The sequence below is a fragment of the Coregonus clupeaformis genome, unplaced genomic scaffold, assembly GCF_020615455.1.
Source record: "Coregonus clupeaformis isolate EN_2021a unplaced genomic scaffold, ASM2061545v1 scaf0255, whole genome shotgun sequence".
Lineage (NCBI taxonomy): Eukaryota > Metazoa > Chordata > Actinopteri > Salmoniformes > Salmonidae > Coregonus > Coregonus clupeaformis.
In genome coordinates, this window is record NW_025533710.1 from 193,402 (window position 1) to 220,907 (window position 27,506).

Consider the following 27,506-nt stretch of genomic DNA (forward strand, 5'->3'; position numbering starts at 1 on the left):
GATGTTGGAGGAGAGATGAGGGAGAAAGAAAGTGAGAAATGGAGAGAAGTCATTATTTATAAGTCTTCCCAGAATTAAGTTTTAACGGTCAAGAGATATGAATCAGTGTCCAATTAATTAGCCGACTGACCCTGCCCATTAATCCCTCTGCCTCAGGTGAGACACACACACACACACACACATATTGACCCATTCCCCAGTGAACTCGCTCTCTTTCTCTCACATATTGACCCATTCCCCAGTGAACTCGCTCTCTTTCTCTTACATACTGACCCATTCCCCAGTGAACTCACTCTCTTTCTCTCACATATTGACCCATTCCCCAATGAACTCGCTCTCTTTCTCTTACATACTGACCCATTCCCCAGTGAACTCGCTCTCTTTCTCTCACATATTGACCCATTCCCCAATGAACTCGCTCTCTTTCTCTCACATATTGACCCATTCCCCAGTGAACTCGCTCTCTTTCTCTCACATATTGACCCATTCCCCAGTGAACTCTCTCTCTTTATCTCACATACACTCCAAAATATGTACTTCTGCTGTCCCCATAGGATAACCCTTTTATGTTCCAGGTAGAATCCTTTTTGGTTCCAGGTAGAACTCTTTTGGGTTCAATGTAGAACCCTCTGTGGAAAGGTTTTTACATGGAAGCCAAAAGGGTTATACAGTGAGGGAAAAAGGTATTTGATCCCCTGCTGATTTTGTATGTTTGCCCACTGACAAAGAAATTATCAGTCTATAATTTTAATGGTAGGTTTACTTGAACAGTGAGAGACAGAATAACAACAACAAAATCCAGAAAAACGCATGTCAAAAATGTTATAAATTGATTTGCATTTTAATGAGGGAAATAAGTATTTGACCCCCTCTCAATCAGAAAGATTTCTGGCTCCCAGGTGTCTTTTATACAGGTAACGAGCTGAGATTAGGAGCACACTCTTAAAGGGAGTGCTCCTAATCTCAGCTTGTTACCTGTATAAAAGACACCTGTCCACAGAAGCAATCAATCAATCAGATTCCAAACTCTCCACCATGACCAAGACCAAAGAGCTCTCCAAGATTGTAGACCTACACAAGGCTGGAATGGGCTACAAGACCATCGCCAAGCAGCTTGATGAGAAGGTGACAACAGTTGGTGCGATTATTCGCAAATGGAAGAAACACAAAATATTGTCAATCTCCCTCAGCCTGGGGCTCCATGCAAGATCTCACCTCGTGGAGTTGCAATGATCATGAGAACGGTGAGGAATCAGCTCAGAACTACACGGGAGGATATTGTCAATGATCTCAAGGCAGCTGGGACCATAGTCACCAAGAAAACAATTGGTAACACACTAAGCCGTGAAGGACTGAAATCCTGTAGCGCCCGCAAGGTCCCCCTGCTCAAGAAAGCACATATACAGGGCCGTCTGAAGTTTGCCAATGAACATCTGAATGATTCAGAGGAGAACTGGGTGAAAGTGTTGTGGTCAGATGAGACCAAAATCGAGCTCTTTGGCATCAACTCAACTCGCTGTGTTTGGAGGAGGAGGAATGCTGCCTATGACCCCAAGAACACCATCCCCACCGTCAAACATGGAGGTGGAAACATTATGCTTTGGGGGTGTTTTTCTGCTAAGGGGACAGGACAACTTCACCACATCAAAGGGACGATGGACGGGGCCATGTACCGGTTGAGAACCTCCTTCCCTCATCCAGGGCATTGAAAATGGGTTGTGGATGGGTATTCCAGCATGACAATGACCCAAAACACACGGCCAAGGAAACAAAGGAGTGGCTCAAGAATAAGCATATTAAGGTCCTGAAGTGGCCTAGCCAGTCTCCAGACCTTAATCCCATAGAAAATCTGTGGGGGGAGCTGAAGGTTCGAGTTGCCAAACGTCAGCCTCGAAACCTTAATGACTTGGAGAAGATCTGCAAAGAGGAGTGGGACCAAATCCCTCCTGAGATGTGTGCAAACCTGCTGGCCAACTACAAGAAACGTCTGACCTCTGTGATTGCCAACAAGGGTTTTCCCACCAAGTACTAAGTCATGTTTTGCAGAGGGGTCAAATACTTATTTCCCTCATTAAAATGCAAATCAATTTATAACGTTTTTGACATGCGTTTTTCTGGATTTTTTTATTTTTATTCTGTCTCTCACTGTTCAAATAAACCTACCATTATAGACTGATCATTTCTTTGTCAGTGGGCAAACGTACAAAATCAGCAGGGGATCAAATACATTTTTCCCTCACTGTACCTGGAACCAAAAGGGTTCTACCTGGAACCAAAAATAGTTATTCAAAGGGTTCTCCTATGGGGACAGCCAAAGAACCGTTTTAGGTTCTAGATAGCACCTTTTTTTCTAAGAGTGTACTCTCTACCTGTCTCTCTGACTCACACACGTATGCAGACCCACATGCACGCCACAAACACGCACTTGTGTGTTGCATAAGTGACAGGAAGGTTGGACACTGACGGGATAGAGGGAGGATGTGGACAAGTGAAGAAAGAAGACGTGGAGGAGGAGAGAGTGATGAGGGTTATGCTGACGTAAGAGTAGTGGCAGAGGAAGAAGAGATGGATGATCTCAGGGCCAGTGGGAGAGGAGGGAGAGAGGGAGAGCAGACGGAAGAGTAGTTACCAATAAATTACTCTAGAAAGAGGTGTGCATGTGTCTGTGTGTGTGTGTGTGTGTGTGTGTGTGTGTGTGTGTGTGTGTGTGTGTGTGTGTGTGTGTGTGTGTGTGTGTGTGCGTGCGTGCGTGTGTGCGTGCGTGCGTGTGTGTGTGCGTGGCGCGTGGAAGAGAGAGACACAGTGGTTCGATGAAACAGATCTGTACTGCACCCTGCTGTTTCAAAGGAACAATTTGATGAAGTGTCTCTCTCACACACACACACACACAGCCTCTCACTCAATTCAACTGTCTGTCACTTAAAACCCCTTAACTGGACTTGTACCCTCACTGTCTCTCTCAACAGGCATTTTACCTTACCATTGTGTCAATATCCAAACTATTGTCTCATATTGAATGTGTCTGTCCCATAACATTGTTCCACAGAGAATGCTTCCATCAAACACAATGTCTTCTGTCTCCCTAGCTACTGAGTCATAGACAATGTGTCTATGGTAGAAAATATGTCTGCATCCCAACCATTGTCTTATAGTGAATGTGTCGATATCATTTGCCAATGTCTGTCTCCCTAGCTACTACTCTATAGAAATATATGTCATAGTAGAACAAAAATCTGTAGTAACCCTACCATCTAGAACAGTGGTCACCAACCTTTTCTGAGTCAAGATCACTTTCTGAGTCAAAATGCAAGCCAACATCTGCCGCTCAGATCTTTTTTTAAATGACTTTAAAAACATAAGCCTATGCAACATTAACCAATTAAAAACAGTTCTGTAGCAATGAGGTTTGTGCAGTAGGCTATAGGCCCAATACATTATCACTGCATATTGGCTATGCTTGAATTGCCCTGGAAATGTTCTTCTCAGACCATTTTGAAATTATGTAGGTATATGATCACACTGGTAATAGATCATTTGTTGTATTACTTGTGAGGCACAGCTGAGTAGCACAGCTGAGCGGCAGGTAGCTTAGAGGTTAAGAGCGTTATGCCAGTAACCGAAAGGTCGCTGGTTCTAATCCCCGAGCCGACTAGGTGGAAAATCTGTCGATGTGCCCTTGAGCAAGGCACTTAACCCTAATTGCTCCTGTAAGTCGCTCTGGATAAGAGCGTCTGCTAAAATGTAAAAAAAATAATCATTTATGTTTTATGACTGGACTGATGGCCTGCATCTGATGGTCAGTCTGAGGGGAGGGAGGGAGCAGCGGTGAGTCTGCCTTTCACCTGACTCACCGACACCTTCCCTCCGCTCTCCCTCCCTCCGCTGAGAAAAGGGGACAGTCTTCCAACTGATGGATAAAATCAAGTCGCACTGCATTATTTCTGCCTCATGCTCCTATGACCAGAGAAAGTGAAATATTCCTCGATATTAAAAGACGCAAGCCCTAATAATAACACAAGCTTATCGGAACACTGCTATACTCATTCATTGCAGCTGCAGTGCAGGTTCAAGCGTGAGTGGGAGAATGCGCATTTTATGGCATATAAAAGTGTTGACAGTGCTGAATAACAACTTAAACATGAACTTACACATAAAAACAGCAGCTTTTTGCTGTGTTCGTTGAGTCTCTCTCTTGTCATGGTTTTAAACGTTTTGAAATCTCACAGTATCAACTTTGATGTGCGTTCAAGGTTTCTTTTTACAGTCTATGGCTCGAGGAAACTGCAGACACGGTGATCTGAGCTATCTGATTGGCCAGTGGTAGGCCTATAGGTACACTTGATTTGCTCTCTGGGCCTGCCGGGTAGGCGGAGTTCTACCTTCAGACAAATGAAATGGTTCAAAATGCCTTCCCGGTGCTAGGGCTGCTGAATCAAGTGCACCTACCGCCAACAGTGCAAAATGAATAGAAAATAGGAACGCAAGGCTTTATCGTTGGGTTTTTTACCCCCCAAAAAAATGGTGATCGACTAGGAATGCCTTGGAGATTGACCAGTTGATGGCGATCGACCGGTTAGTGACCACTGATCTAGAACCTGTCTTTCATAGAAACTATGTTTGTCTTGTAGAGAATAGTGTGTTACCCTTGCCTTGTCTGTTGTAGAGAATGTGTCTGTCACTACCATGGTCCTTCCCACCTCCCATCACGCCACCTCCCATCACGCCACCTCCCACCCAACCACCCTCCTCCTAACCCCTATCTACGCACCGGACCCCGAGGTAATGTACACCCCTCCCTCACCCTTAACACACTCCTCTCCATATCCATCCTTCCCTTCCATCATGGTCACCATCACCGCCTCTATCAGCTTTTCTCCTCCTCGCTTCGCTGTCCTTTTCTTTTCACCGTCACTGACACACGTTCTCCCTTTGTCCGCTGTAACCTTCCCTTGACTGGCCTTCCCACACACGCTCTCACATACATACACACACATTCCCCCACTCTCATCAATGGCTGGGTGATGCTGTGCTCTGGCCACTCAGTGATTGTGTGGTGGCTGTGTCAGTGTGTAAGTCCCATGGGGTGGGAGCACACATGTACTGTGTTATTGGTACAGACCCAGGGATGGGACGGTCATAGGACTTCTATGAGGAACACAAGGATCTGTGGGTGGAATGACACACACACATGCACACGCACTTGCATGCACACACACACACACACACACACACACACACACACACATACACATATGCACATACACACTCACATGCACACACACACACACACACACTCACACACACACACACACACACACACACACACACACACATAGGGCCGGCTCTAGCCTTTTTGGGGCTCCAAGCGAGATTTGTGTGGCCCCCCTCTTGGCAGTGGAGAGAGAAATGTACGTTTTAAAGTTAATTTCCTGCAGTCCTACACATTTTGCCATGGGGCAGAGAGAACATTTTGCAATTTTATTACAAATTTCATCCCATGTGTCACGACTTCCGCCGAGGCTGCCTCCCCTCCTTGTTCGGGCAGGTTTCGGCGTTCGTCGTCACCGGCTTACTAGCTACTGCCGATCCCATTCTCATCACTCCACTTGTCATGTCTTGTCTTGTCAATCACACACACCTGGTGCTCATTCCCCTAATTAGTATGTGTATAAGTGTTCCCTCTGTTCCCCTTGTCTTTGTGAGTGATTGTTTCATTGTGAGAGCGAGTAGCTCGGTTGAGCTACTCTTCCATTTGTTATTGCCAAGGTGGAATATTTCCCTTGTGATAGTTTCGTTTTGACGCTTGGTGCGTTTTATTTATATAAATGGTATAACTCTGGACTTCGTTGTTTTACCTCCTGCGCCTGACTCCTTCATTCACACCTCATCACAGAATCACTCACCCACTGAATGGAGTCAGCAGGAGAAGACCGCATGCCTGGAGTTGTGGCAAGGGTCCAGGAGCATTCCTCGATGCTGGCCAGCTTGGGGGAAGCGATGGATCGGGTTCTTCAGGTAGTACAATGCCTGGAGAAGAGAAGACCCGATCTATCGAGACCAGCTGGTCAACCGGATCCAGCCACCTACACCCCAGCCCCTGGAGGGATCCAGATATCCCGGCCACCGGCGTTTGATGAGACGGCAGCGCGATGTAAGGGATTTCTGCTCCAACTAGAGTTGTATTTCTCCAGCATCAGGCTGGTGCCACTGGAGCGGGAGAAAGTATCAGTCCTCGTTTCCTGCCTTTGTGGGAGAGCCCTGGAGTGGGCCAACGCGGTGTGGAATGAGGGAGGTGCCGCGTTGGAGGACTATGGGGAGTTTGCTCACCTTTTTCGGGCCGTTTTCGATCAACCGCCTGAGGGTCGAGAGGCGGGCGAACCACTGGTCCATCTGAGGCAGGGGACGAGGACCGCACAGGACTACGCGCTGGAGTTCCGGACGCTGGCAGCGGGGTCCGGGTGGAACGTGCGGGCCCTGATCGACCATTTCCGGTGCCACCTAAGGGAGGACGTCTGACGGGAGCTAGCCTGTCGTGATGCCATGCTATCGTTCTCCCAACTGGTGGACATGGCCATCCGGCTGGACAATCTGCTAGCAGCCAGAGGATGTCCTGGTAGGGGTCTGCCCGTTCCCACTCCGGACGACTCTGACCCCGATCAGATGGAGCTGGGGGGAGCCGCCGGTCTAGAGAGCGCAGGAGGACAGCGACAGTGCCACTCTGGTGGCAGGAAGGGACAATTCACGTCACAGTCAACATTCCTTTGGGTCTGGAGGCGGTAGGCAGGGTACTCACGCATCACCCCAGGTAACGAACACCCAAACTTGTTCAGAGCCCTTTGCGGCGCGCTGTACCTTATCTATCTCCTTTCCTGATCACCTGGTAGTTTCCCAGTGTAAGGCGCTAGTCGATTCAGGCGCAGCTGGGAACTTTATGGACAGGGCATTTGCACGCCGTCAAGGCATTTCATTGGTTCCCCTATCCATTTCACTCCCCATCAGAGCACTTGATAGTCGACCATTAGGGTCCGGGTTGGTTAAGGAGATTACTGTACCAGTCACCATGTTTACACAGGAGACGCATGTTGAGCAGATCATTTTTTTGATTATTGAGTCTCCTGCTTACCCTGTAGTCTTAGGTATTCTGTGGTTAGCCCTTCACAACCCCAAATGTTCATGGCCGCAGAGGGTTCTTACGGGGTGGTCGCGTGAGTGTCCGTGTAGATGTCTAGGTGTTTCCGTTGGTGCGACCACCGTGGAAAGTTCAGACGGTAACCCCACCGCGCGCATTCCCCCCGAATACCATGATCTGGCGCTCGCGTTTTCCAAGACGCAAGCGACTAAATTACCACCTCATCGGGAGGGGGATTGCGCGATAAACCTTCGGGTAGACGCTGTACCTCCTAGGAGTCATGTGTATCCCCTGTCGCAGGCTGAAACGGAGGCTATGGAAACATACGTCACCGAGTCCCTGCGCCAGGGGTATATACATCCCTCCACTTCACCTGCTTCCTCAAGTTTCTTCTTTGTGAAGAAGAAAGATGGCGGTTTACGTCCGTGCATTGATTATCGACCACTGAATACGGTGACGGTACGATTTAGTTATCCTCTTCCCCTCATTCCTTCAGTGATTGAGTCAATGCATGGGGCCCGTTTTTTCACCAAATTAGACCTCAGGAGTGCCTACAACCTGGTGCGTATTCGGGAAGGGGATGAGTGGAAAACTGCATTCAGCACAACATCGAGGCATTATGAATACCTGGTGATGCCCTACGGTTTGATGAATGCTCCATCCGTTTTCCAGTCCTTTGTGAACGAGATGTTTCGGGACATGCTTGGTCGCGGTGTGGTGGTCTACATCGATGACATCCTGGTGTATTCCGCTACGCGCGCAGAGCATGTGTCCCTAGTTCGCAAGGTACTGGTCCGACTGCTGGAAAATGATCTTTATGCCAAGGCAGAGAAGTGAGTTTTTCCAGCAGTCAATCTCCTTCCTCGGATACTGCATTACTACCACAGGTGTGGAGATGGAGGGAGATCGAATTTCAGCCGTGCGTAATTGGCCGACTCCAACCACGGTGAAGGAGGTTCAGCACTTCCTTGGCTTTGCCAACTACTATCGGAGGTTTATTCGGGGCTTTGGCAAGGTCGCAGCTCCCATTACCTCCTTGTTGAAGGGTGGGCCGTCCAGGCTCCGCTGGTCTGCTGAGGCTGATTTGGCCTTCAGTAGATTGCGGGGTCTGTTCACCTCCGCCCCGGTACTGGCTCACCCCGATCCATCACTACCGTATGTAGTGGAGGTGGATGCGTCCGAGGTAGGGATAGTCGCTATCTTATCCCAACGCTCGGGCACGCCACCCAAGCTCCGCCCCTGTGCCTTCTTTTTGAAGAAGCTCAGCCCGGCGGAGCAGAACTACGGCGTTTGTGATCGGGAGCTGCTGGCTGTTGTCCGAGCTTTGACGGTGTGGAGGCATTGGCTCGAAGGGGCGAAACACCTTTTCCTTGTCTGGACAGACCACCGTAACCTGGAGTACATTCGGGCAGCGAGGAGGCTGAATCCTCGCCAGGCCAGGTGGGCCCTCTTCTTCACCCGGTTTGATTTCACACTCTCATACATTCCGGGTACGAAGAACGTGAAGGCAGACGCACTGTCTCTGCTGTGTGACACAGAGGAGAGGCCCAGAGACAACACCCCCATACTCCCGGCCTCATGCATTGTGGCGCCGGTAGTATGGGCGATGGACGCGGATATAGCGCAGGCATTACGCACAGATCCATCTCCACCGCAGTGTCCAGCTGGGCTGCAGTACGTGCCTGCGCTTATCCGTGATCGTCTGATCTACTGGGCACACACATCACCCTCCTCTGGTCATCCAGGTATCGGTCATACAATGCGCTGCCTGACCGAGAAGTACTGGTGGCCTACCTTGGCTAAGGACGTGAGGATGTATGTTTCCTCCTGCTCAGTGTGCACCCAGAGTAAGGCACCTAGGCACCTCCCAGCGGGTAAGCTACAATCTTTACCAGTTCCACAACGACCATGGTCTCACCTTAGTATTGATTTTCTTACTGATCTAACCCCTCTCCTAAGGTAACACCACTATCCTGGTCGTTGTGGATCGCTTTTCGAAGTCCTGCCGCCTCCTTCCTCTGCCCGGTCTCCCCACGGCCCTACAAACTGCGGAGGCTCTGTTTACTCACGTCTTCCGGCACTACGGGGTACCAGAGGATATAGTGTCCGACCGAGGTCCCCAGTTCACGTCTAGAGTCTGGAAGGCGTTCAAGGAACATCTGGGGGTCTCAGTCAGCCTGACCTCTGGATTTCACCTCGAGAGTAATGGGCAGGTGGAAAGGGTGAATCAAAATGTGGGAAGGTTCCTGCGGACCTACTGTCAGGACTGGCCCGGGGGAGTGGCGGTGTTCCTGCCATGGGCAGAATACGCTCAGAACTCTCTCTGCCACTCCTCCACTAACCTAACACCCTTCCAATGTGTTTTGGGTTACCAACCGGTCCTGGCACCGTGGCACCAGAGCCACGGTGCCAGGCCGGTGGTAGCTGGTCCACTCCAGGAGTCTGAGGTGCGGGAGGTTCCTCCACCTCCTCTGGACATCGAGGGGGCCCCGGCGTACTCGGTCCGTTCCATACTGGATTCGAGGCGTCGGGTGGGGGGCCTTCAGTATCTCGTGGAATGGGAGGGGTACGGTCCGGAGGAACGGTGCTGGGTCCCAAGGAGGGACATCCTCAATCCCTCCTTGTCGAGGGATTTCCACCGTCGCCATCCGACTCGCCCTGCTCCGCGTCCTCCTGGCCGTCCCCGATGCCAGGGTCGGCGCACTGCTGGAGCCGCGCCGACTGTCACAACTTCCGCCGAGGCTGCCTCCCCTCCTTGTTCGGGCAGGTTTCGTCGTTCGTCGTCACCGGCTTATTAGCTACTGCCGATCCCATTCTCATCACTCCACTTGTCATGTCTTGTCTTGTCAATCACACACACCTGGTGCTCATTCCCCTAATTAGTATGTGTATAAGTGTTCCCTCTGTTCCCCTTGACTTTGTGAGTGATTGTTTCATTGTGAGAGCGAGTAGCTCGGTTGAGCTACTCTTCCATTTGTTATTGCCATGGTGGAATATTTCCCTTGTGATAGTTTCGTTTTGACGCTTGGTGCGTTTTATTTATGTAAACGGAATAAACTCTGGACTTCATTGTTTTACCTCCTGCGCCTGACTCCTTCATTCACACTCATCACACCATGGGGAAAATATACATTTTTGCTGTTTTCTGCAGTTCTACAAATTTTTCCATGGGGCGGAGAATCATTTAGCAATTTTTTAACACATTTCATGCAATTGTACTCATTTTGCCATGGGGTAGAGATACATTTTGGCTGTTTTAAAGCATGTTTTCTGCAGTTCTACACATTTTGCCATGGTGCGGCCAGAACATTTTGCCATTTTATTACAAATTTCATGCAATTGTACTAGTTTTGCCATGGGGCAGACATACATTTTTGCTGTTTTAAAGCACATTTTCTGCAATTCTACACATTTTGCCGTGACTTATGCCGGGTTGGCTCTGCACATAATATGTGAAGTTGATGGAGTGGTACATAGGGAAGCATACTGTATGTGTGGAGACAATGAAGAACTGGGCAGCGGGTAGTCTAGCGGTTAAGAGCGTTGGGCCAGTAACCGAAAGGTCGCTGGTTCGATTCCCCAAGCCAACTAGGTCAAAAATCTATTGATGTGCCCTTGAGCAAGGCACTTAACCCTAATTGCTCCTGTAAGTCGCTCTGGATAAGAGCGTCTGCTAAATTACTCAAATGTAAATGTTAAAGATATCTGAGTGAGAGTCACAAACTAAATCAATGGGGGCCCCCTGGAGGTCAGGGCCCCTGGGCACGTGCCCTGCGTGCACGGTTGGTAATTCAACCATGATTACTACAAGTTTATATAACTGGCTAGACTTACTTACCAGTGTAAAAATTGTTAGCTGACATGGCTAATTGAGTGACTGTCAGTGACAAAACAAGTGAGAGAGAGAGAGAGATGAGAGAGGGGGAGAGAATGAAAGGGAGGTAGAAAGAGAGGTGGTGGGGAGAGAGGTAGAGAGAAGCTACAGCGCCTTGCAAAAGTATTCATCCCCCTTGGCGTTTTTCCTATTTTGCTGCATTACAACCTGTAATTTAAAATGGTTTTTATTTGGATTTCATGTAATGGACATACACAAAATAGTCCAAATTGGTGAAGTGAAATGAAAAAAAAACTTGTTTCAAAAAATTCTAAAAAATAAATAACGGAAAAGTGGTTCGTGCATATGTATTCGCCCCCTTTGCTATAAAGCCCTTAAATAACATCTGGTGCAACCAATTACCTTCAGAAGTCACATAATTAGTTAAATAAAGTCCACCTGTGTGCAATCTAAGTGTCACATGATCTGTCACATGATCTCAGTATACATACACCTGTTCTGAAAGGCCCCAGAGTCTGCAACACCACTAAGAAAGGGGCACCACCAAGCAAGCGACCCCATGAAGACCAAGGAGCTCTCCAAACAGGTCAGGGACAAAGGTGTGGAGAAATACAGATCAGGGTTGGGTTATAAAAAATTATCCGAAACTTTGAACATCTCCATTATTAAAAAATTTAAATAAAATGGCACCACAACAAACCTGCCAAGAGAGGGCCGCCCACCAAAACTCACGGACCAGGCAAGGAGGGCATTAATTAGAGAGGCAAGAAAGAGACCAAAGATAACCCTGAAGGAGCTGCAAAGCTCCACAGCAGAGATTGGAGTATTCAGTGGTATTTAGTCAGCCACCAATTGTGCAAGTTCTCCCACTTAAAAAGATGAGAGAGGCCTGTAATTTTCATCATAGGTACACGTCAACTATGACAGACAAAATGAGAAAAAAAATCCAGAAAATCACATTGTAGGATTTTTAATGAATTTATTTGCAAATTATGGTGGAAAATAAGTATTTGGTCAATAACAAAAGTTTCTCAATACTTTGTTATATACCCTTTGTTGGCAATGACACAGGTCAAACGTTTTCTGTAAGTCTTCACAAGGTTTTCACACACTGTTGCTGGTATTTTGACCCATTCCTCCATGCAGATCTCCTCTAGAGCAGTGATGTTTTGGGGCTGTCGCTGGGCAACACGGACTTTCAACTCCCTCCAAAGATTTTCTATGGGGTTGAGATCTGGAGACTGGCTAGGCCACTCCAGGACCTTGAAATGCTTCTTACGAAGCCACTCCTTTGTTGCCCGGGCGGTGTGTTTGGGATCATTGTCATGCTGAAAGACCCAGCCACGTTTCATCTTCAATGCCCTTGCTGATGGAAGGAGGTTTTCACTCAAAATCTCACGATACATGGCCCCATTCATTCTTTCCTTTACACGGATCAGTCGTCCTGGTCCCTTTGCAGAAAAACTGCCCCAAAGCATGATGTTTCCACCCCCATGCTTCACAGTAGGTATGGTGTTCTTTGGATGCAACTCAGCATTCTTTGTCCTCCAAACACGACGAGTTGAGTTTTTACCAAAAAGTTATATTTTGGTTTCATCTGACCATATGACATTCTCCCAATCCTCTTCTGGATCATCCAAATGCACTCTAGCAAACTTCAGACGGGCCTGGACATGTACTGGCTTAAGCAGGGGGACACGTCTGGCACTGCAGGATTTGAGTCCCTGGCGGCGTAGTGTGTTACTGATGGTAGGCTTTGTTACTTTGGTCCCAGCTCTCTGCAGGTCATTCACTAGGTCCCCCCGTGTGGTTCTGGGATTTTTGCTCACCGTTCTTGTGATCATTTTGACCCCACGGGGTGAGATCTTGCGTGGAGCCCCAGATCGAGGGAGATTATCAGTGGTCTTGTATGTCTTCCATTTCCTAATAATTGCTCCCACAGTTGATTTCTTCAAACCAAGCTGCTTACCAATTGCAGATTCAGTCTTCCCAGCCTGGTGCAGGTCTACAATTTTGTTTCTGGTGTCCTTTGACAGCTCTTTGGTCTTGGCCATAGTGGAGTTTGGAGTGTGACTGTTTGAGGTTGTGGACAGGTGTCTTTTATACTGATAACAAGTTCAAACAGGTGCCATTAATACAGGTAACGAGTGGAGGACAGAGGAGCCTCTTAAAGAAGAAGTTACAGGTCTGTGAGAGCCAGAAATCTTGCTTGTTTGTAGGTGACCAAATACTTATTTTCCACCATAATTTGCAAATAAATTCATAAAAAATCCTACAATGTGATTTTCTGGAAAAAAAATCTCAATTTGTCTGTCATAGTTGACGTGTACCTATGATGAAAATTACAGGCCTCTCTCATATTTTTAAGTGGGAGAACTTGCACAATTGGTGGCTGACTAAAAACTTTTTTTCGTCACTGTATGTCCATAGGACCACTTTAAGCCGTACACTCCACAGAGCTGGGCTTTATGGAAGAGTGGCCAGAAAAAAGCCATTGCTTAAAGAAAGAAATAAGCAAACACATTTGGTGTTCGCCAAAAGGCATGTGGGAGACTCCCCAAACATATGGAAGAAGGTACTCTGGTCAGATGAGACTAAAATGTAGCCTTTTGGCCATCAAGGAAAACGCTATGTCTGGCGCAAACCCAATTCCTCTCATCACCCCGAGAATAGTTATGCACGGTCAAGTTTTCTGTTTTTTTGTGTTATTTCTTGTTTGTTTCACAATAAAAAAATATTTTGCATCTTCAAAGTGGTAGGCATGTTGTGTAAATCAAATGATACAAACCCCTAAAAAACCATTTTAATTCCAGGTTGTAAGGCAACAAAATAGGAAAAATGCCAAGGGGGGTGAATGCTTTCACAAGCCACTGTATAAGACAGGGAAGAAGGGATATAATGAGAGCTATTATTTTTGTCGCTTTTGCCTGGAGCTGGCCCTGAACACACACACACTCACACACACAATGGGGTGGCAGTTAAGCCAAGCTGCTTCTCTGGCTCCCACTGTGAGTAAGTGGCTGTTACACACAGAACAGAGGGACACCACCTGGATCTCTTCTATCCATGTGTGTGTGTCCTCTGTCTGTCTCTCTCTCTCTCTCTCCCCTTCATCCTCACTCTCCAGGTCTTTAATTTCCTCTATTTTCTTTTACCTCTCATCATATCCATTCTTCCCTGTCTTATAGCTTATCTCTCTCTCTCTCTCTCTCTCTCTCTCTCTCTCTCTCTCTCCTCCCCCTCACCACCGTTTCCTCCCTTACCTTCTCTCCCCCTCTATCTATCTATCTCTCTCTCTCTCTCTCTCTCTCTCTCTCTCTCTCTCTCTCTCTCTCTCTCTACCTCTCTATCTCTCTCTCTCTCTCTCTCTCTCTCTCTCTCTCCCTCTCTCTCTCTCTCTCTCTCTCTCTCTCTCTCTCATTCTCTCTCCCTCTCTCCTCCCCCTCACCACCTTTCTACCTCCCTTACCTTCTCTCCTCCTGTCTCTCTCTCTCTACCTCTCTCTCTCTATCTCTCAGGGGTAGAGATGAAACAGAGGGAGCAGGGCATTATTCTGCTGTCTCAGGAGGTGTGCACCTGCTGTGCCTTGTGTTTGAATGTCAGAGAGAGTGATGCGGGAGCGTTATTGGGCACGTGGGGAGAACGACGGGCTCCTTTATACTGTCACTCATTACCCACCGAGCTTTGGGCACAGCGAGGGAGAGAAATGCACCGTGGGAAGGCAGCGCTTAATTTTTCATCCGGCATGAAATATTGCTTCGGCAGACTCTTCGAACACACACTTCTACACTCTTTTCTTCTTCTGTCTTCCACGTGCTCACACTGATAGATAGACGACACACACACTTTCTCATTTGCTCATTTGTCAGTCGTCTTTGCTCTCTCTCCTCTTTTTTCTTCATCCATCCTACACCTCTCTGTGGCTGTGTTATTTTGTTAGCATTGTGTTAATGATTCCTGTTTTAATTCCAGTCTGGTAGAGTCCTTGGACCAAGCCCATTCCTATGTGTCCTGGTCTCCTGGGCAGGGTTGGCACTATGTATTCACACACACACACACACACACACACACACACACACACACACACACACACAAACCATTTTTCCAGGTGTCACTCCACATTTTCACTCCAGCCTGTATGAAACTCTTATTATTTATTCTGGGTGTGTCTGTGGTGTAAACAAGTGCTCTCTGTACACTGGAGCTATGTGCTCTGTTAGTCTGAGCTCTTCCAATTATCTTCCTTCTTGCTCCAGTGTTCTGTAGGTGATAATACAGGTATGGTGAAAGATACAGTATATGATCTCACCGTTCAGGGATGTACAGACTTTGATTTAATACTCTTTTCTCCCCCTCCCCATATATCTCTCCCCCATCTCTCTCTCTCTTTCTCCCTCCCGCCCTCTCAGACCCCGGTGCAGTGATTGAGACCCACAGTGCAGGACCGTACGCTGTGATAGGGGGCGTCCTGGCTCTGCTGGTCTTCACTGTTATCTGTGTTCTCATCGTCACCATCTGGTGCTCTGTCCGACAGAAAGGTAACACACACATATGCACGCGCACGCACACAAACACACACACACACAAAAGTTGAAAAGTTATATGAATTCCATTAAAGGTGAGACTACCATGAATTCTCAATGGTCACGCCTCACCTCGCTGTAACTAATGGCAAATATGCAGAAACTATATCTGTCTCAGTGAATTAAAAATAGTAAATAAAAGATGGACACAAATGGATGAGATAGGAGGATGAGGGGGAAAAGGGCACGCTCTTTCCTCTCTCACCTCAGAACATGACAAACGACCTTGTATCTTAGCCAGGGGGGTTGGTGGGAAATGTAGGTGTGGTCATGTTGTTTAATGACCCCTATGGTTTACTGTATCAGGGCACATCAATAAAGAAAAACTCAGTTACCCACGCTCCCCCATCATTTTAACAGCCTCTGGCAGCCCCATGCTTCCTCCTTCAGTGCCAATAAAGTTGTCCGGGAATAGAACCTTGGAGACCAGGGGAGGGTTCATACAGCCAGAATGCCAATCAGCAAATAGACAGAGCCATTACAACCAATCAGTGAGCAGAGATAGCACTATTAGGGCCCTGTCTCTGTCCTGCTGTGGCTGCCAGTGTGCCAATCAAAGCCTTGACCAGACAAGCCCAATCATGTTCTATCAACAAAGAGACTGCCATTGGCTCCTGCAGTGATACTTCAACTTGAACATGATTGGGCTTGTTGGGCAGGTTTCCCTGTCACGCCTGCTCCCGCTTCCCCTCCCTGGCGCTCGAGGGCGCCAGGCTGCCCATCATTACGCACACCTGTCACCATCGTTACGTGCATCAGTGCTCATTGGACTCACCTGGACTCCTTCCATTTGTTGATTACCTCCTCTATATCTGTCTGTTCCCCTGTTTGTTCCCGGTGTCAGCATTGATGTTGTTTTGTTTCCCCGTCTAGAAGCTGTCCTCGTTTTGTTCCATGTCTTTTATTTATTAAATCATCACCCTGTACTTGCTTCCCGTCTCCCAGCATCTGTAGAACCGAGAACATTACAGAATATCAGAAGCATCACGTTTTTTTAGTTTGGGTTGGTGACGTCGGGTCTGGGTGCCGCTGCCGAAGGAACCAGGGATGGCTCAGCTGGCTCGAGAGGTTTTCTTGCCTCGGTTGGCTCGGCAGGCTCCCATCCCACGTCATGCCTCAGCCGGCTGGTCAGGCTCCCACGCCTCAGCTGGCTCGTCAAGCTCCCACGCCTCAGCCGGCTCGTCAGGCTTCCACGCCTCAGCCGGCTCGTCAGGCTCCCATTTCTCGGCCGGCCCGTCAGGCTCGACAGGTTCCCGCGCCTCGGCCGGCTCGTCCGGCTCCCATGGCTCGGCCAGCCCGTCAGGCTCACCCAGGTGGGATGCCGGGTGGCATCCCTAGAGGGGGGGGTACTGTCACGCCTGCTCCCGCTCCCCCTCCCTGGCGCTAGAGGGCGCCAGGCTGCCCATCATTACGCACACCTGTCACCATCGTTACGCGCATCAGCGCTCATTGGACTCACCTGGACTCCTTCCATTTGTTGATTGCCCCTTCTATATCTGTCTGTTCCCCAGGTTGATCCCTGTGTCAGCATTAATGTCGTTATGTTTCCCCTGTCCAGACGCTGTCCATGTTTTGTTTCATGTCTGTATATATTAAATGTTCACTCCCTGTACTTGCTTCTCGTCTCCCAGTATCTGTCCTTACATTCCCGGATACAAATTAAACCTACTCCTGGACTAAAAAGCATTCTCAAAGGATTGAAATCGCTTTTTAGTCAATGACTAGGCTTAATCTGTGTCTTTGTCTGGCCCTTTAAATTCTGCACTGATCATGTAAATCAGAGAGAAATTAAAGAATTTAGTTTGATAGTTTGACTGTCTCTTATTATTATATTACTCTGCCGTAGCTAATTTCCCCACCATCCTTCTCTCTCTCTCTCTTCATCTCCCTCTCTCTGTGCCTCTCTCTACCCTTATCTTTCTCTCTCTATGCCTCCGCCCCTCTTTTTCTCTCTTTGCACCATGCTTGGCCCTCTCTCATTTCCCCCTCTCCCTCTGTCAGGCACATATCGTACCCGGGAGCCTATACTTAATTGGTACTGACCTAATTCTAACTGAACTAATAATTAATCACAGGTAGGACTTTAACAATATGGTAAAGATTGCTTTGATGGGTTCACTGAATGTCACAAGGATTATATTTCTCTGTCACAACTAACATCCACACCCGTTCATCTGTCTCCCTCTCTCTGCTGCACAACCTTCTCTCTCTTTATGCCTTCTCTCTCTCTATCTCTCGCTTGCTCTCTCTCTCTCTGCCTCCTCTCTCTCTCTCTCTCTCTCTCTCTCTCTCTCACTCTCTCTCTATCTCTCACTTGCTCTCTCTCTCTCTGCCTCCTCTCTCTCTCTCGCTCTCTCTCTCTCTCTCTCTCTCTCTCTCTCTCTCACTCACTTGCTCTCTCTCTCTGCCTCCTCTCTCTCTCTCTCTATGACTCTCTCTCTCTCTGCCTCCTCTCTCTCTCTCTCTCTCTCTCTATGACTCTCTCTCTCTGCCTCCTCTCCCCTCTGTCTTTTTGCATCTCTCTCTCTCTCCCTCTCTCCTCTTTTCTCTCTCTGTTCATTCTCCCTCTCCCAGGTTCGTATCTTACCCATGAGGCCAGTGGGTTGGACGAGCACGGGGAGGTCCAGGAGGCTTTCCTCAACGGGAATGATGCCAGTCAGGGCAAGAAGGAGTACCTACTGTAGCCTCCAGCCCCAAAACCCACACCCCTCCTCCCAACACGCCATGATGGGTGGCCTTCTGAATCGACTGTAATACTACTGCACACAGACCACATCACAGACCACAACACAGACCACAACACAGACCAGAACAGAGACTGAAAGAGAGACGACTCTGATCAGCCCTAACATTATAACTGTGCCATACTGTAGGTGTACTGGAGGAAGGAGCGAGGGAGCGAGGGAGGATGAAGGAGAGATAGAAAAAGAAAGAGACAGACAAAGGGAGAAGTGATAATATTGTCATTATTTTGATAGAGAGAAGCGATAACAAGAAGCACTTTCTTCCCTGTGGTAATTGGAGAGAGAGAGAGATGTAGAAAGGCGAAAGAGAAAAAACCGTCCATTTCCAAAATGTTCGATCCATAACTGGCACAGACAAACAGGTGGGGTGGGTATGGTTTCCAGAAGATATTGAGTTTGAATGCTTAATTTGATTACTTGAAATTGCCAAAGCACATCAGCCCACAGAGAACAACTCATCTATAATTATTTGACTACATTGCAGAGTGTTACCCTGAAAGTCTCTTAAAGTATTTCTGAACTACCCAGTCAATTCTGCAGACAACCCAGGTATTGTAGTTGCCGTCCGTGCTGGGGAGGCTGGCAATGTTTTCTGGGTAATTTAGAAACCTTCCTGTTATGAATGACTACTTTCCTTGCGGAACAGAACTGTTGTCTCTCTCTTTCGCCCTCCCTCTCTATTCACCTCTCTTTCTCGTCCTCTTCTTCTCCCTTGTTCCCTCCCTCTCTCTCTGTCTGTGTCTGTCTTTATCTCTCCTCTATTGTTGGCCAATAATGAAAGGATTAGTGCCAGTCTCCTTTCGTGAGTTAGAAGAAAGGGAACATAAGTCGACGAGACACATTAAGGAAAAGCTTAATTATTTTAAAATGCCCTTAAAGGGATAAAAATGTTTAAAAGTCTTAAAAGAAAAACAATGAGTGAAAGGGAAAGTAATGAATAAGGAAAAATACATGATGGATATTTTTCTGAATGCCATGCACACACACACATACACACACACATACATATCTCTGAATTCTTTATTTGTGTAAAAATGTAAACAGTAAGATAACTTAAATGAATCTTTTAAGAAATTGAGAAAAAATACAGTTTACTATTGAACGCATTATGAAGATACTATACTAACACATTATTAGCCTAGAGGTACAAAAATGAACAAACTACTGTCCAGTGATCAAAACAAAAAAAGATAGAAAAAATGTTTAATTTGTCTTTATGAAATACCTGAGGTCTTATTGATTTGTTATTAATTATTGTTATTATTTGAACTATTATAATTGTTATTATTATTATTACTGTTATTATTATTGTAAATGTTATAACTGTACACCTCCCATGTTTGTTGTTTTTGGTTATTCTCTAGAAACTGCTCTTTCCACTTCTCTCTTACTCTGTCTCTCTAGTTCTTTCTATTTCCGTCTCCCGTGCCTGTTTGTTTCTTCTTCTCGTCTTTCACTGCTGTTTATTTTATAGTCCATGTGTCGCTGTTGATATAGCTAACTATTTCTTTATAGGGGAAAGATACAAAGCACGACAAAATAAAAAATACTTCAAAAATAACACCGGAGACGAGTCTGTTTTTAGATGTGTCCTCTTTAATAAGAAATGTTCTGAAACACGGTGAGAGGAGAAGAGACACCGCAGATGACAACATCAATAGGGAATAGAGAGCTAAAGGTAGGAAGATAAAAACCCAGGCAGGGAGGAAGGAAAGAAATGCTAGAAAGAGCTGTAACAGACGAGGGGTTGAAAGAGAATAAACAACATACAGAAGGCTCCATGACTGTGCTAATGAATCATGGGAAGAGGGGGAGAGAGAGAGGAACAGAGGGAGCCAAAAGGATAGTCAAGTCAGATGCACAGAAATATATGACGCCCCCACTACTTCCATGCAATCAATACCAGATTCTGTCAAGAAGCACTCAACTTGTCCATCTGCGTGTGCGGCTGGATTTAATAGCTGCTGGAGGTCGCTGCGTGATGGATCGATGTGTTTGTCTTCTATCGACGATAAGGCTCCACAGTAGGCTGTCATAAAGACAGATTGTCAAACGGCAATCAAAGTATTGGACTCACCAGGAGCAAGGGCTATACTAGCCTATACCAGCTGACGTGAACCAACGCTGTAGGCAGTAGAACAATAGATACACCATGTCCAGAACAGATCCCCAGGTTAGCTGAAATAATGACACGCAAACCTAATGTAGCAATTGGTGGGTGACACATCGCTTGAAGTGGTCATCAGAGCTTGACTTCATCCAGTAGCGTCCTAATACTAGCATGGCTTGTTCTATAACGATAGTGTTCTAGAAGACTTAAACACTCTCATGAGGATGTCTCAGTCCGTCTAAACCAATCATCAGAGAAGATGATACACTGTCACATAACCCTGATGGGAAGTGTAAAACACTATCATTTAGCTGATTCATGTACTGTAACAGGGTCATATCAGTATTTCTTCTGTTTTATGACGTGTCATGGTCTGTTATGACAGGCATATCTCTTTCCTATAATAGCCTATCTTCATAAGCATTATATATCATTAGTACATTACAACCACCATTGTAGGTTGAGTGTTATATTATCCAATGGTTACATATATAAATTATTTTTAATGTAAAGTACAGAAATTATCTTTATTGTAAGGTACAGAAATGATCAAGTAATGACATGATAAGATGGTAATTACACAGTAATAACCAATTAATTACTTATTTGTTTCACCATTAGACCAGGTATTTCCCTAATTTTGAATTATCTCATGTAAGTACCATTAAAGTATACATTCTTACCACAAAATGTCCTACCCAATACCAGGTAAATACCAGCACTGTGAAATAGGAAATGCTAGCAGTAGCGATGGCCCCAGTTAGCCTCTGTTAACGGTAGTCAGGTGACCGGAGTGGCCTCTATTCTCTGGTAATGACGTTAGTGGTGCATCGGGCCGTGCTGTGCCATTGTGGTCCCAGCCATTGATTGAAGTGGGTGACCGTGTCGGTCGGTGAGCAGCGGTTAGAGAAGCACAGCGTAATCAGGAAGGACTGTGCTCTCAGGCAGACGGAACAATTGAATGGGCACCCAAGCCAGAACTGCTCTCCATCAATAATGTGTTCCAGGCAGAGAGAGATGTTGCTTTTGTGAAGATCTGAGGGTGGGGTTTGGGGAGAAACCGGTAGACAGAGAGAGAGAGAAAAATTGAGATGGCGGATTGATGTATGATGATGTACAGGTTACTGTCAAAATAAGGGAAACCAACATAAAGTGTTTAAATAGGGCATTGGGCCACCACGAGCCGCCAGAACAGCTTCAATGCACCTTGGCATAGATTCTACAAGTGTCTGGAACTCTATTGGAGGGATGCCACACCATTCTTCCACGAGAAATTCCATCATTTGGTGCTTTGTTGATGGTGATGGAAAACACTGTCACAGGAGCCGCTCCAGAATCTCACGTAAGTGTTCAATTGGGTTGAGATCTGGTGACTGAGAGACACACACACACTTACACACTCCCTTTAAACCCCTTATGCTCCTTTGAGACCCCTCTTTCAAAGTCTGAGATCTCTTCTAGCCATGGTAGCCAAAATAATGGTCAATTTGGCATTTTTTTACATGACCCTAAGCATGATGGGACGTTAATTGCTTAATTAACTCAGGAACCACACCTGTGTGGAAGCACCTGCTTTCAATATACTTTGTATCCCTCATTTACTCAAGTGTTTCCTTTATGTTGGCAGTTATCTGTATGTGAGAGAGAAGAGAGAGAGAAGAGAAGAACAGAGTGTGTGTGCATGTATTAGAAAGAGAGATGAGCATAAAGAGAGAGAGAATTAGAGGGAGGGACAAGACAGACCCTCTTAATAAGACCAAAGAAAGAAAGAGAGAGAGAGAGTGCATGTGCATGTGTTAAAGAAGGCGAGATGCCCCCAAGTAATTTTTCACACCAACGTGGCCAGAAGATGAACAATCCAATTAGTTAGAGCAAGGCCTTTTATTTAAGGAGAGTATTAGATTTATACAGTTAATCAAAACAGCCATGAAGACCGTTTCTCTGCTATAATTATGAGGTCGTCGCCGGACCAACCATGCTGTTATTACTGTGTGTTTAATTAAACATGATCAAAGCTAGATCTATAGCATCCGCAGCAGCAGCAGCAGCAGTAGGCATGTTACAATGCAGACAGATCCTGATCTAGTCCCAGGCTTAGTTCTGGATCAGTGTGAGATTAGAAGAAGTCTGCTGCGTGATATTTACTCTCTCGGTAGCTAGGTTTCCATCCAATTGGCGACAGATTTTCCCACCAGAGATGTGTTTCCAACAAATTGACTTGTTGCTGATAAAAGGCTGTGCATGATGATGTAGTGCACATAAAAATAACATTTGCAGTTAAATTCCCATGTACTGAATAAAAACTTGAATTTAAATGGGTTTTAATCGCATTTTCAACTCTACTGATGGTTTTGTCACAAAAATGTTTGCGTTATATAGCGAATATGCCCACTCTGGTCATGGCACAACAGCTCGCAGATACAGTGTGGTTGATGAGATTATTATGGACAAAAGAGCAAGATGATTTTAATTTGCCAAATGGCATCAAGTTCATCACCTTGCATTTTCACCACCCTGTGAAGTTCATCATAACTTATTTCATCTGTAGCGTAATAAACTGTATTGTTTCCCGAGTGTAGTGGAAGGACCACACACCATATCATCGTGTGACTCCAAGTTTACCTCGGTATGATGGTTATTATATCAATATTTGCGCGTAAAGGCGTTTCCACCGCCATTTCTCACATAATTAATTTTACAGACACAAAAAGATCCCACCTTGTTTGTTTGGCCGACATTTGGAAAGTCTACTGACAAATTAGCTGTTTCCATCAGGCCTGTCTTTAAAGTGTTTAACCGACATGTACTTTACTCAGCATAAAAAGGTTGGATGGAAGCCTGGTTAGTGACCTTATTTGATATGAGACCCAATGATTAAACAGCACAGTGTTTGAAAAACGAATTAACGTCTAGTATGTGCTACTGACAGGTTGATTCATATGTATAGGGATAGATACACAAAGAAGCTCCTTGTGAATTACACAATGATACATGGCCCTGTTTACACACAATGTCTGGAACTTATGTTTGTGGACAAACTTCCAGGGAAATTGGATGTTCAGCAATTTTCGATGTATTACCATATTGGATATGTGTGTAAACAGAGCCTAAGAGAGTGAATTATAACAAATGAGATGGGAATGCTGGTGTTGTAACAACGCTTTTACACAGACACCTTCCCTGTTTTCCCATTCCATGTCACACACACACATCTGGGCACAGCCTCCCTTTGAGTGAGCAGGACGCCCCCACCCGTTGTATGGGAATGGTGAAGAGGAGAGGGGGCACCAGACCGTAGAGCTGCGACAGGAGCGAGCCCAGCGGGAAAGCCCAGGTCGGGGGCAGTGTGCCTGGGGAGAAAAGCAGGAGGGAGTGGGTGATGTGAAGGGGCAGGCACAGGAGGACCAGGAGGCAGAGGGAGAGGCCCAGAGAGCGGGCACGGGGAGAGCGGCGTTTTGGGGGGCCAGAGCCCGGGCCTTCAGGGTCCTGTCTGGGCATCACACAGACCAGGTCTAGGTAAATGGCCAGCAGGCCCATTAGCGGGAGCAGGAAGACGGTCACCCCATAGACATAGACCAGGAACTGGGGGCTGAGGACGGTGTCGGGGGCACACACCCCCCAGTGGCTCCTATGGATCTCTGCGTAAGTGAAGTTATGGAGATCCTCCACATAGAACTTGGACAGGAAGCCGCCATAAGGGAGGTACTTCCCGATCACAGAGCGGTCCTGGTTGTACTTGGGGGGCGCAGGAGGGGGAGGAGGAGGGGAGGTCCAGTTGCCTGGTGGGATGTCATCCAGCTCCAGCTCATCCAGCCATCCCTCAGCCCCTCCCCAGGTGTCCAGGACATTCCAGCCGATGAACTGGGCAAAGGAGGAGAGGACAGATGCCACCCAGCACAGCAGGACCACACACAGGACTCGCCGACGTGTCACCAGGGAACTGTACCTGAAACAGAGAGAGAGAGAAGGGATAAACATAGAACCCAATGGGTCAAATGAAGCCAGCATGCACTGATGGTCTAGAGCAGGGGTCTTCAACCTTTTCCTGCCCAGGGACCCCCGCCGAGGCAAACTGGCGACCCAGGGACCCCAATCATGTGTTAACCAACATTTTATTTTTCACGTCTTGTCTTATCATCAGGTGAATGATAATGGCAAGGAGAAGTAACATTAACCAACATTTTAAAATTAATAGATTTGGTAGACAGTTTTTCATTATTTTGACCTCCCCACATTATAATTGGAAGTATAAGCTCTAACATAGCCTATTAGCTAGACAAAGGTAATTCCCAAACATTGTTTTCTAAAAGTAGCTGTTTAGTTGGTTAAAAAAAGGTAAAACGTGTTGGCAAAAATGTATGTCCAAATCAAGAAAGCTTACCAGCAACCAGTGGCACTTTCTGTGATCCGTACCTGCGGGTGCTTTTTTAAAGCTTATCTCGGATACACCAGAGAGCAGAGATTATTATTTTTGTATTTTATTAGGATCCCCATTAGCTGTTGCAAAAGAAGCAGCTACTCTTCCTGGGGTCCACACAAAACATGAAACATAATACAGAACTTTAATAGACAACAGCTGAAGGACAGAACTACATCAATTGTTATTTATTTTTACAAAAGGCACACATAGCCTACATATCAATACATACACACAAACTATCTAGGTCAAATAGGGGAGAGGCGTTGTGCCGTTGTCACGGTTTCGGCCGAGGCTGCCTCTCTTCCTTGCTCGGGCAGGCTTCGGCGTTCGCCATCTCCGGAATACTAGCTGCAGTGGCGGCTGGTGAAAAATATTCTCGGTGGGGCTGTGCCATACTTTTTTTTCCTGTAACCATCGCGATATATTTTAACACAAACTGCAGGACAGCAGTGCTCAGTGAAACATTCAGTAATTATTTAATGCCAATATTAAAAAGTTGAGGCATTCTTACACAAAAACATATTACACAAACCCAAGCCTTTCATTTGCATTTAAAGTGAACTTTTCACCATTGGTAGTGGAAACAGGCAACGCAACAGGCATGCTGTCAGAACAGAGTGGAAAGTGGACAATAACATGAAATTATTATAAAGTTTATAGGAAATCTTACACTGTATGAAAGGATGTATAATATAGAAATGGATATCAAGTGGATGAACTCAAACCTTTGACTGGAAGAATAGCATACAGTATTTTATGATCATACTAAATGTGACTAATTGTTAATGTGCTCCAGAACTGCAACAATTAATTGATACAAAACAACATATATACAGTAATATTAGCAAAGACACTATTAAGACTTTCTAGAGTACCATATATAACTGGATTTTATGCTAAGGTCAACTATATACAAAGAAACATGCGGCCAGAGCTGCTCTGTGTGTGTGTCTGTCATCTTATTTGTACAGGAATTTTGCCCGTCTGTCCTTCTGAGTGGCAAACCTCTCAATGACCCTTTGATTAAAGTCAGGAATGTCCCTGACAAGTTTCTTCTCCATGGAGAGCATGGCCAGAGCGTTCAGGCGATCCTGTGTCATGCTGTTTCTCAGGAAGGTCTTGATCCTTTTCAGTGTAGAGAAGCACCTTTCTGACTCAGCAGTTGTCATGGGTGTGGTGATGAGGATCTTGAGGAGGCTGGCAGTCTCTGTGAAAGTGCTCTGAAGGTTGTTCTCCATGAAGAACTGGTACAGGGGCACTGCACCACTACAAGCCTTGAACTCACTGTTCTCATAGATGAGGGACAGTTTGGTTTTGAGCTTGGCCTTGTTCAACATGGGGTACGCCTCCACGGTTGTTTCAAGCGCTGTATCGGGGAACTTCACACTGTGTTGTGGGAACAACTCTCCGTGCAATAGTGTTGCGCTGATGAGGTGCTGGGTGAAGGAGAACCTCTCTTTGGCATGACTCAGGATGGTATCACATACCTGTAAAAGATACATCATCAGCTTTAATTTGCAATTAAGCTATTTTGATGCAAGTGATCCTGACTGACACATGCCTATGTCCAACTCAAGTATATGATTACCAAGGTGCTGATTGTTCAGGGTTTTGGCTACATACTACCAGGCCTGAAAAAAGTTCTAGGTGGGAAACACTGACAATTACATCACAACTTACCTCTATAGCCAACCTCTGTTGTTCTCCTGGTCCCAGCATCCTCCGTCGCTTGATGGGCTGTTGCTGCTCGTCAGATGCGCTGTCCCCACACAAAGAGGGAATTGAGGCCCTGGGTCCAAAAATAAAGTTTAATTTGATAACTTGCAATCAGACTTCTTAACTCACTGTAATTCCCCCTCAACACACAACCAGTGACTTATATATATATATATAGACAGACAGACAGACAGACAGACAGACAGACAGTGTGTATATACACACAAACTATGTCTAGTAACTGCTTTTAACCTGTGATGTACATAATTAACTGATGTTATTACGTTTTAAAGCCTTTTTCTATTACATTTGTGAGAGGGATGCAACATAATTTTGTTCTGCTGTTCACTTAGCAATAAAGTTAATATTCAATAACAACTAGGCCTCTTCTAGAAATTGACCTGGTGGACACCTGAATAATTATTACAAACTGTGTAGTACTTTCCTGCATTATTATCAACGTCTGATTGTGTCTTCTCTTTCCTTTTAAAATACTAAAACAAATATAATTGTGACGGCTCTATGATAATCACTCACACAAGCACCAACTGGCAGTGGGTGGAAACGTCAGTCGTCTCGTCAGCTTGAATGGCGATAAAATCAGCACTCTTTACTTCCTCCAGGATGTAATCCTTAAGCATTGACAGCATACAGTCCAACAGCTCGTTCTGTATCGTCTTTGACGTGCCCTTAAAAACGGTAGCTGTCTTCAGGTGCTCCTCCAGCACACTGTCGAGGGAGGCAACAAAATCCACTAAGCCCCGGAAAATGCCGGGGTTGTCTGAGGAGTCAGTCTCCTCGTGCCCACGCAAGGCCAACTCAAAAGCCCCACAGAACTTCACACAATCGATAATTTTGGATAGAATGTGCCTGTTTTTATCCACCTCCTCATTGTGTTTCCTCACCGCAATCCTGTGGCCGTCATCCAGCTGCGTAGCAATGTTCACCCCTTCCTAATACAGCTAGCTT

The 27,506-nt window shown here is 46.3% G+C and overlaps 1 protein-coding gene across 3 annotated transcripts in view; it reads left to right on the plus strand.

Moving 5' to 3' along the window:
- The window catches only part of cadm4 (cell adhesion molecule 4), a 158,212-nt gene extending 138,360 nt beyond the window's left edge, over positions 1 to 19,852 (plus strand). For 2 of the 3 annotated variants that reach the window (XM_045214421.1, XM_045214420.1), the window contains exons 7-8: positions 15,374 to 15,502; positions 18,122 to 19,852. In XM_045214421.1, the coding sequence (XP_045070356.1) occupies positions 15,374 to 15,502; positions 18,122 to 18,231 (239 nt within the window). In that variant the 3' untranslated portion in view covers positions 18,232 to 19,852. Of the gene's footprint in view, positions 1 to 15,373; positions 15,503 to 17,548; positions 17,623 to 18,121 lie in introns of all 3 variants that reach the window. The other variant, XM_045214422.1, reaches the window with a different exon arrangement.
- Positions 19,853 to 27,506: the final 7,654 nt, after the last annotated feature.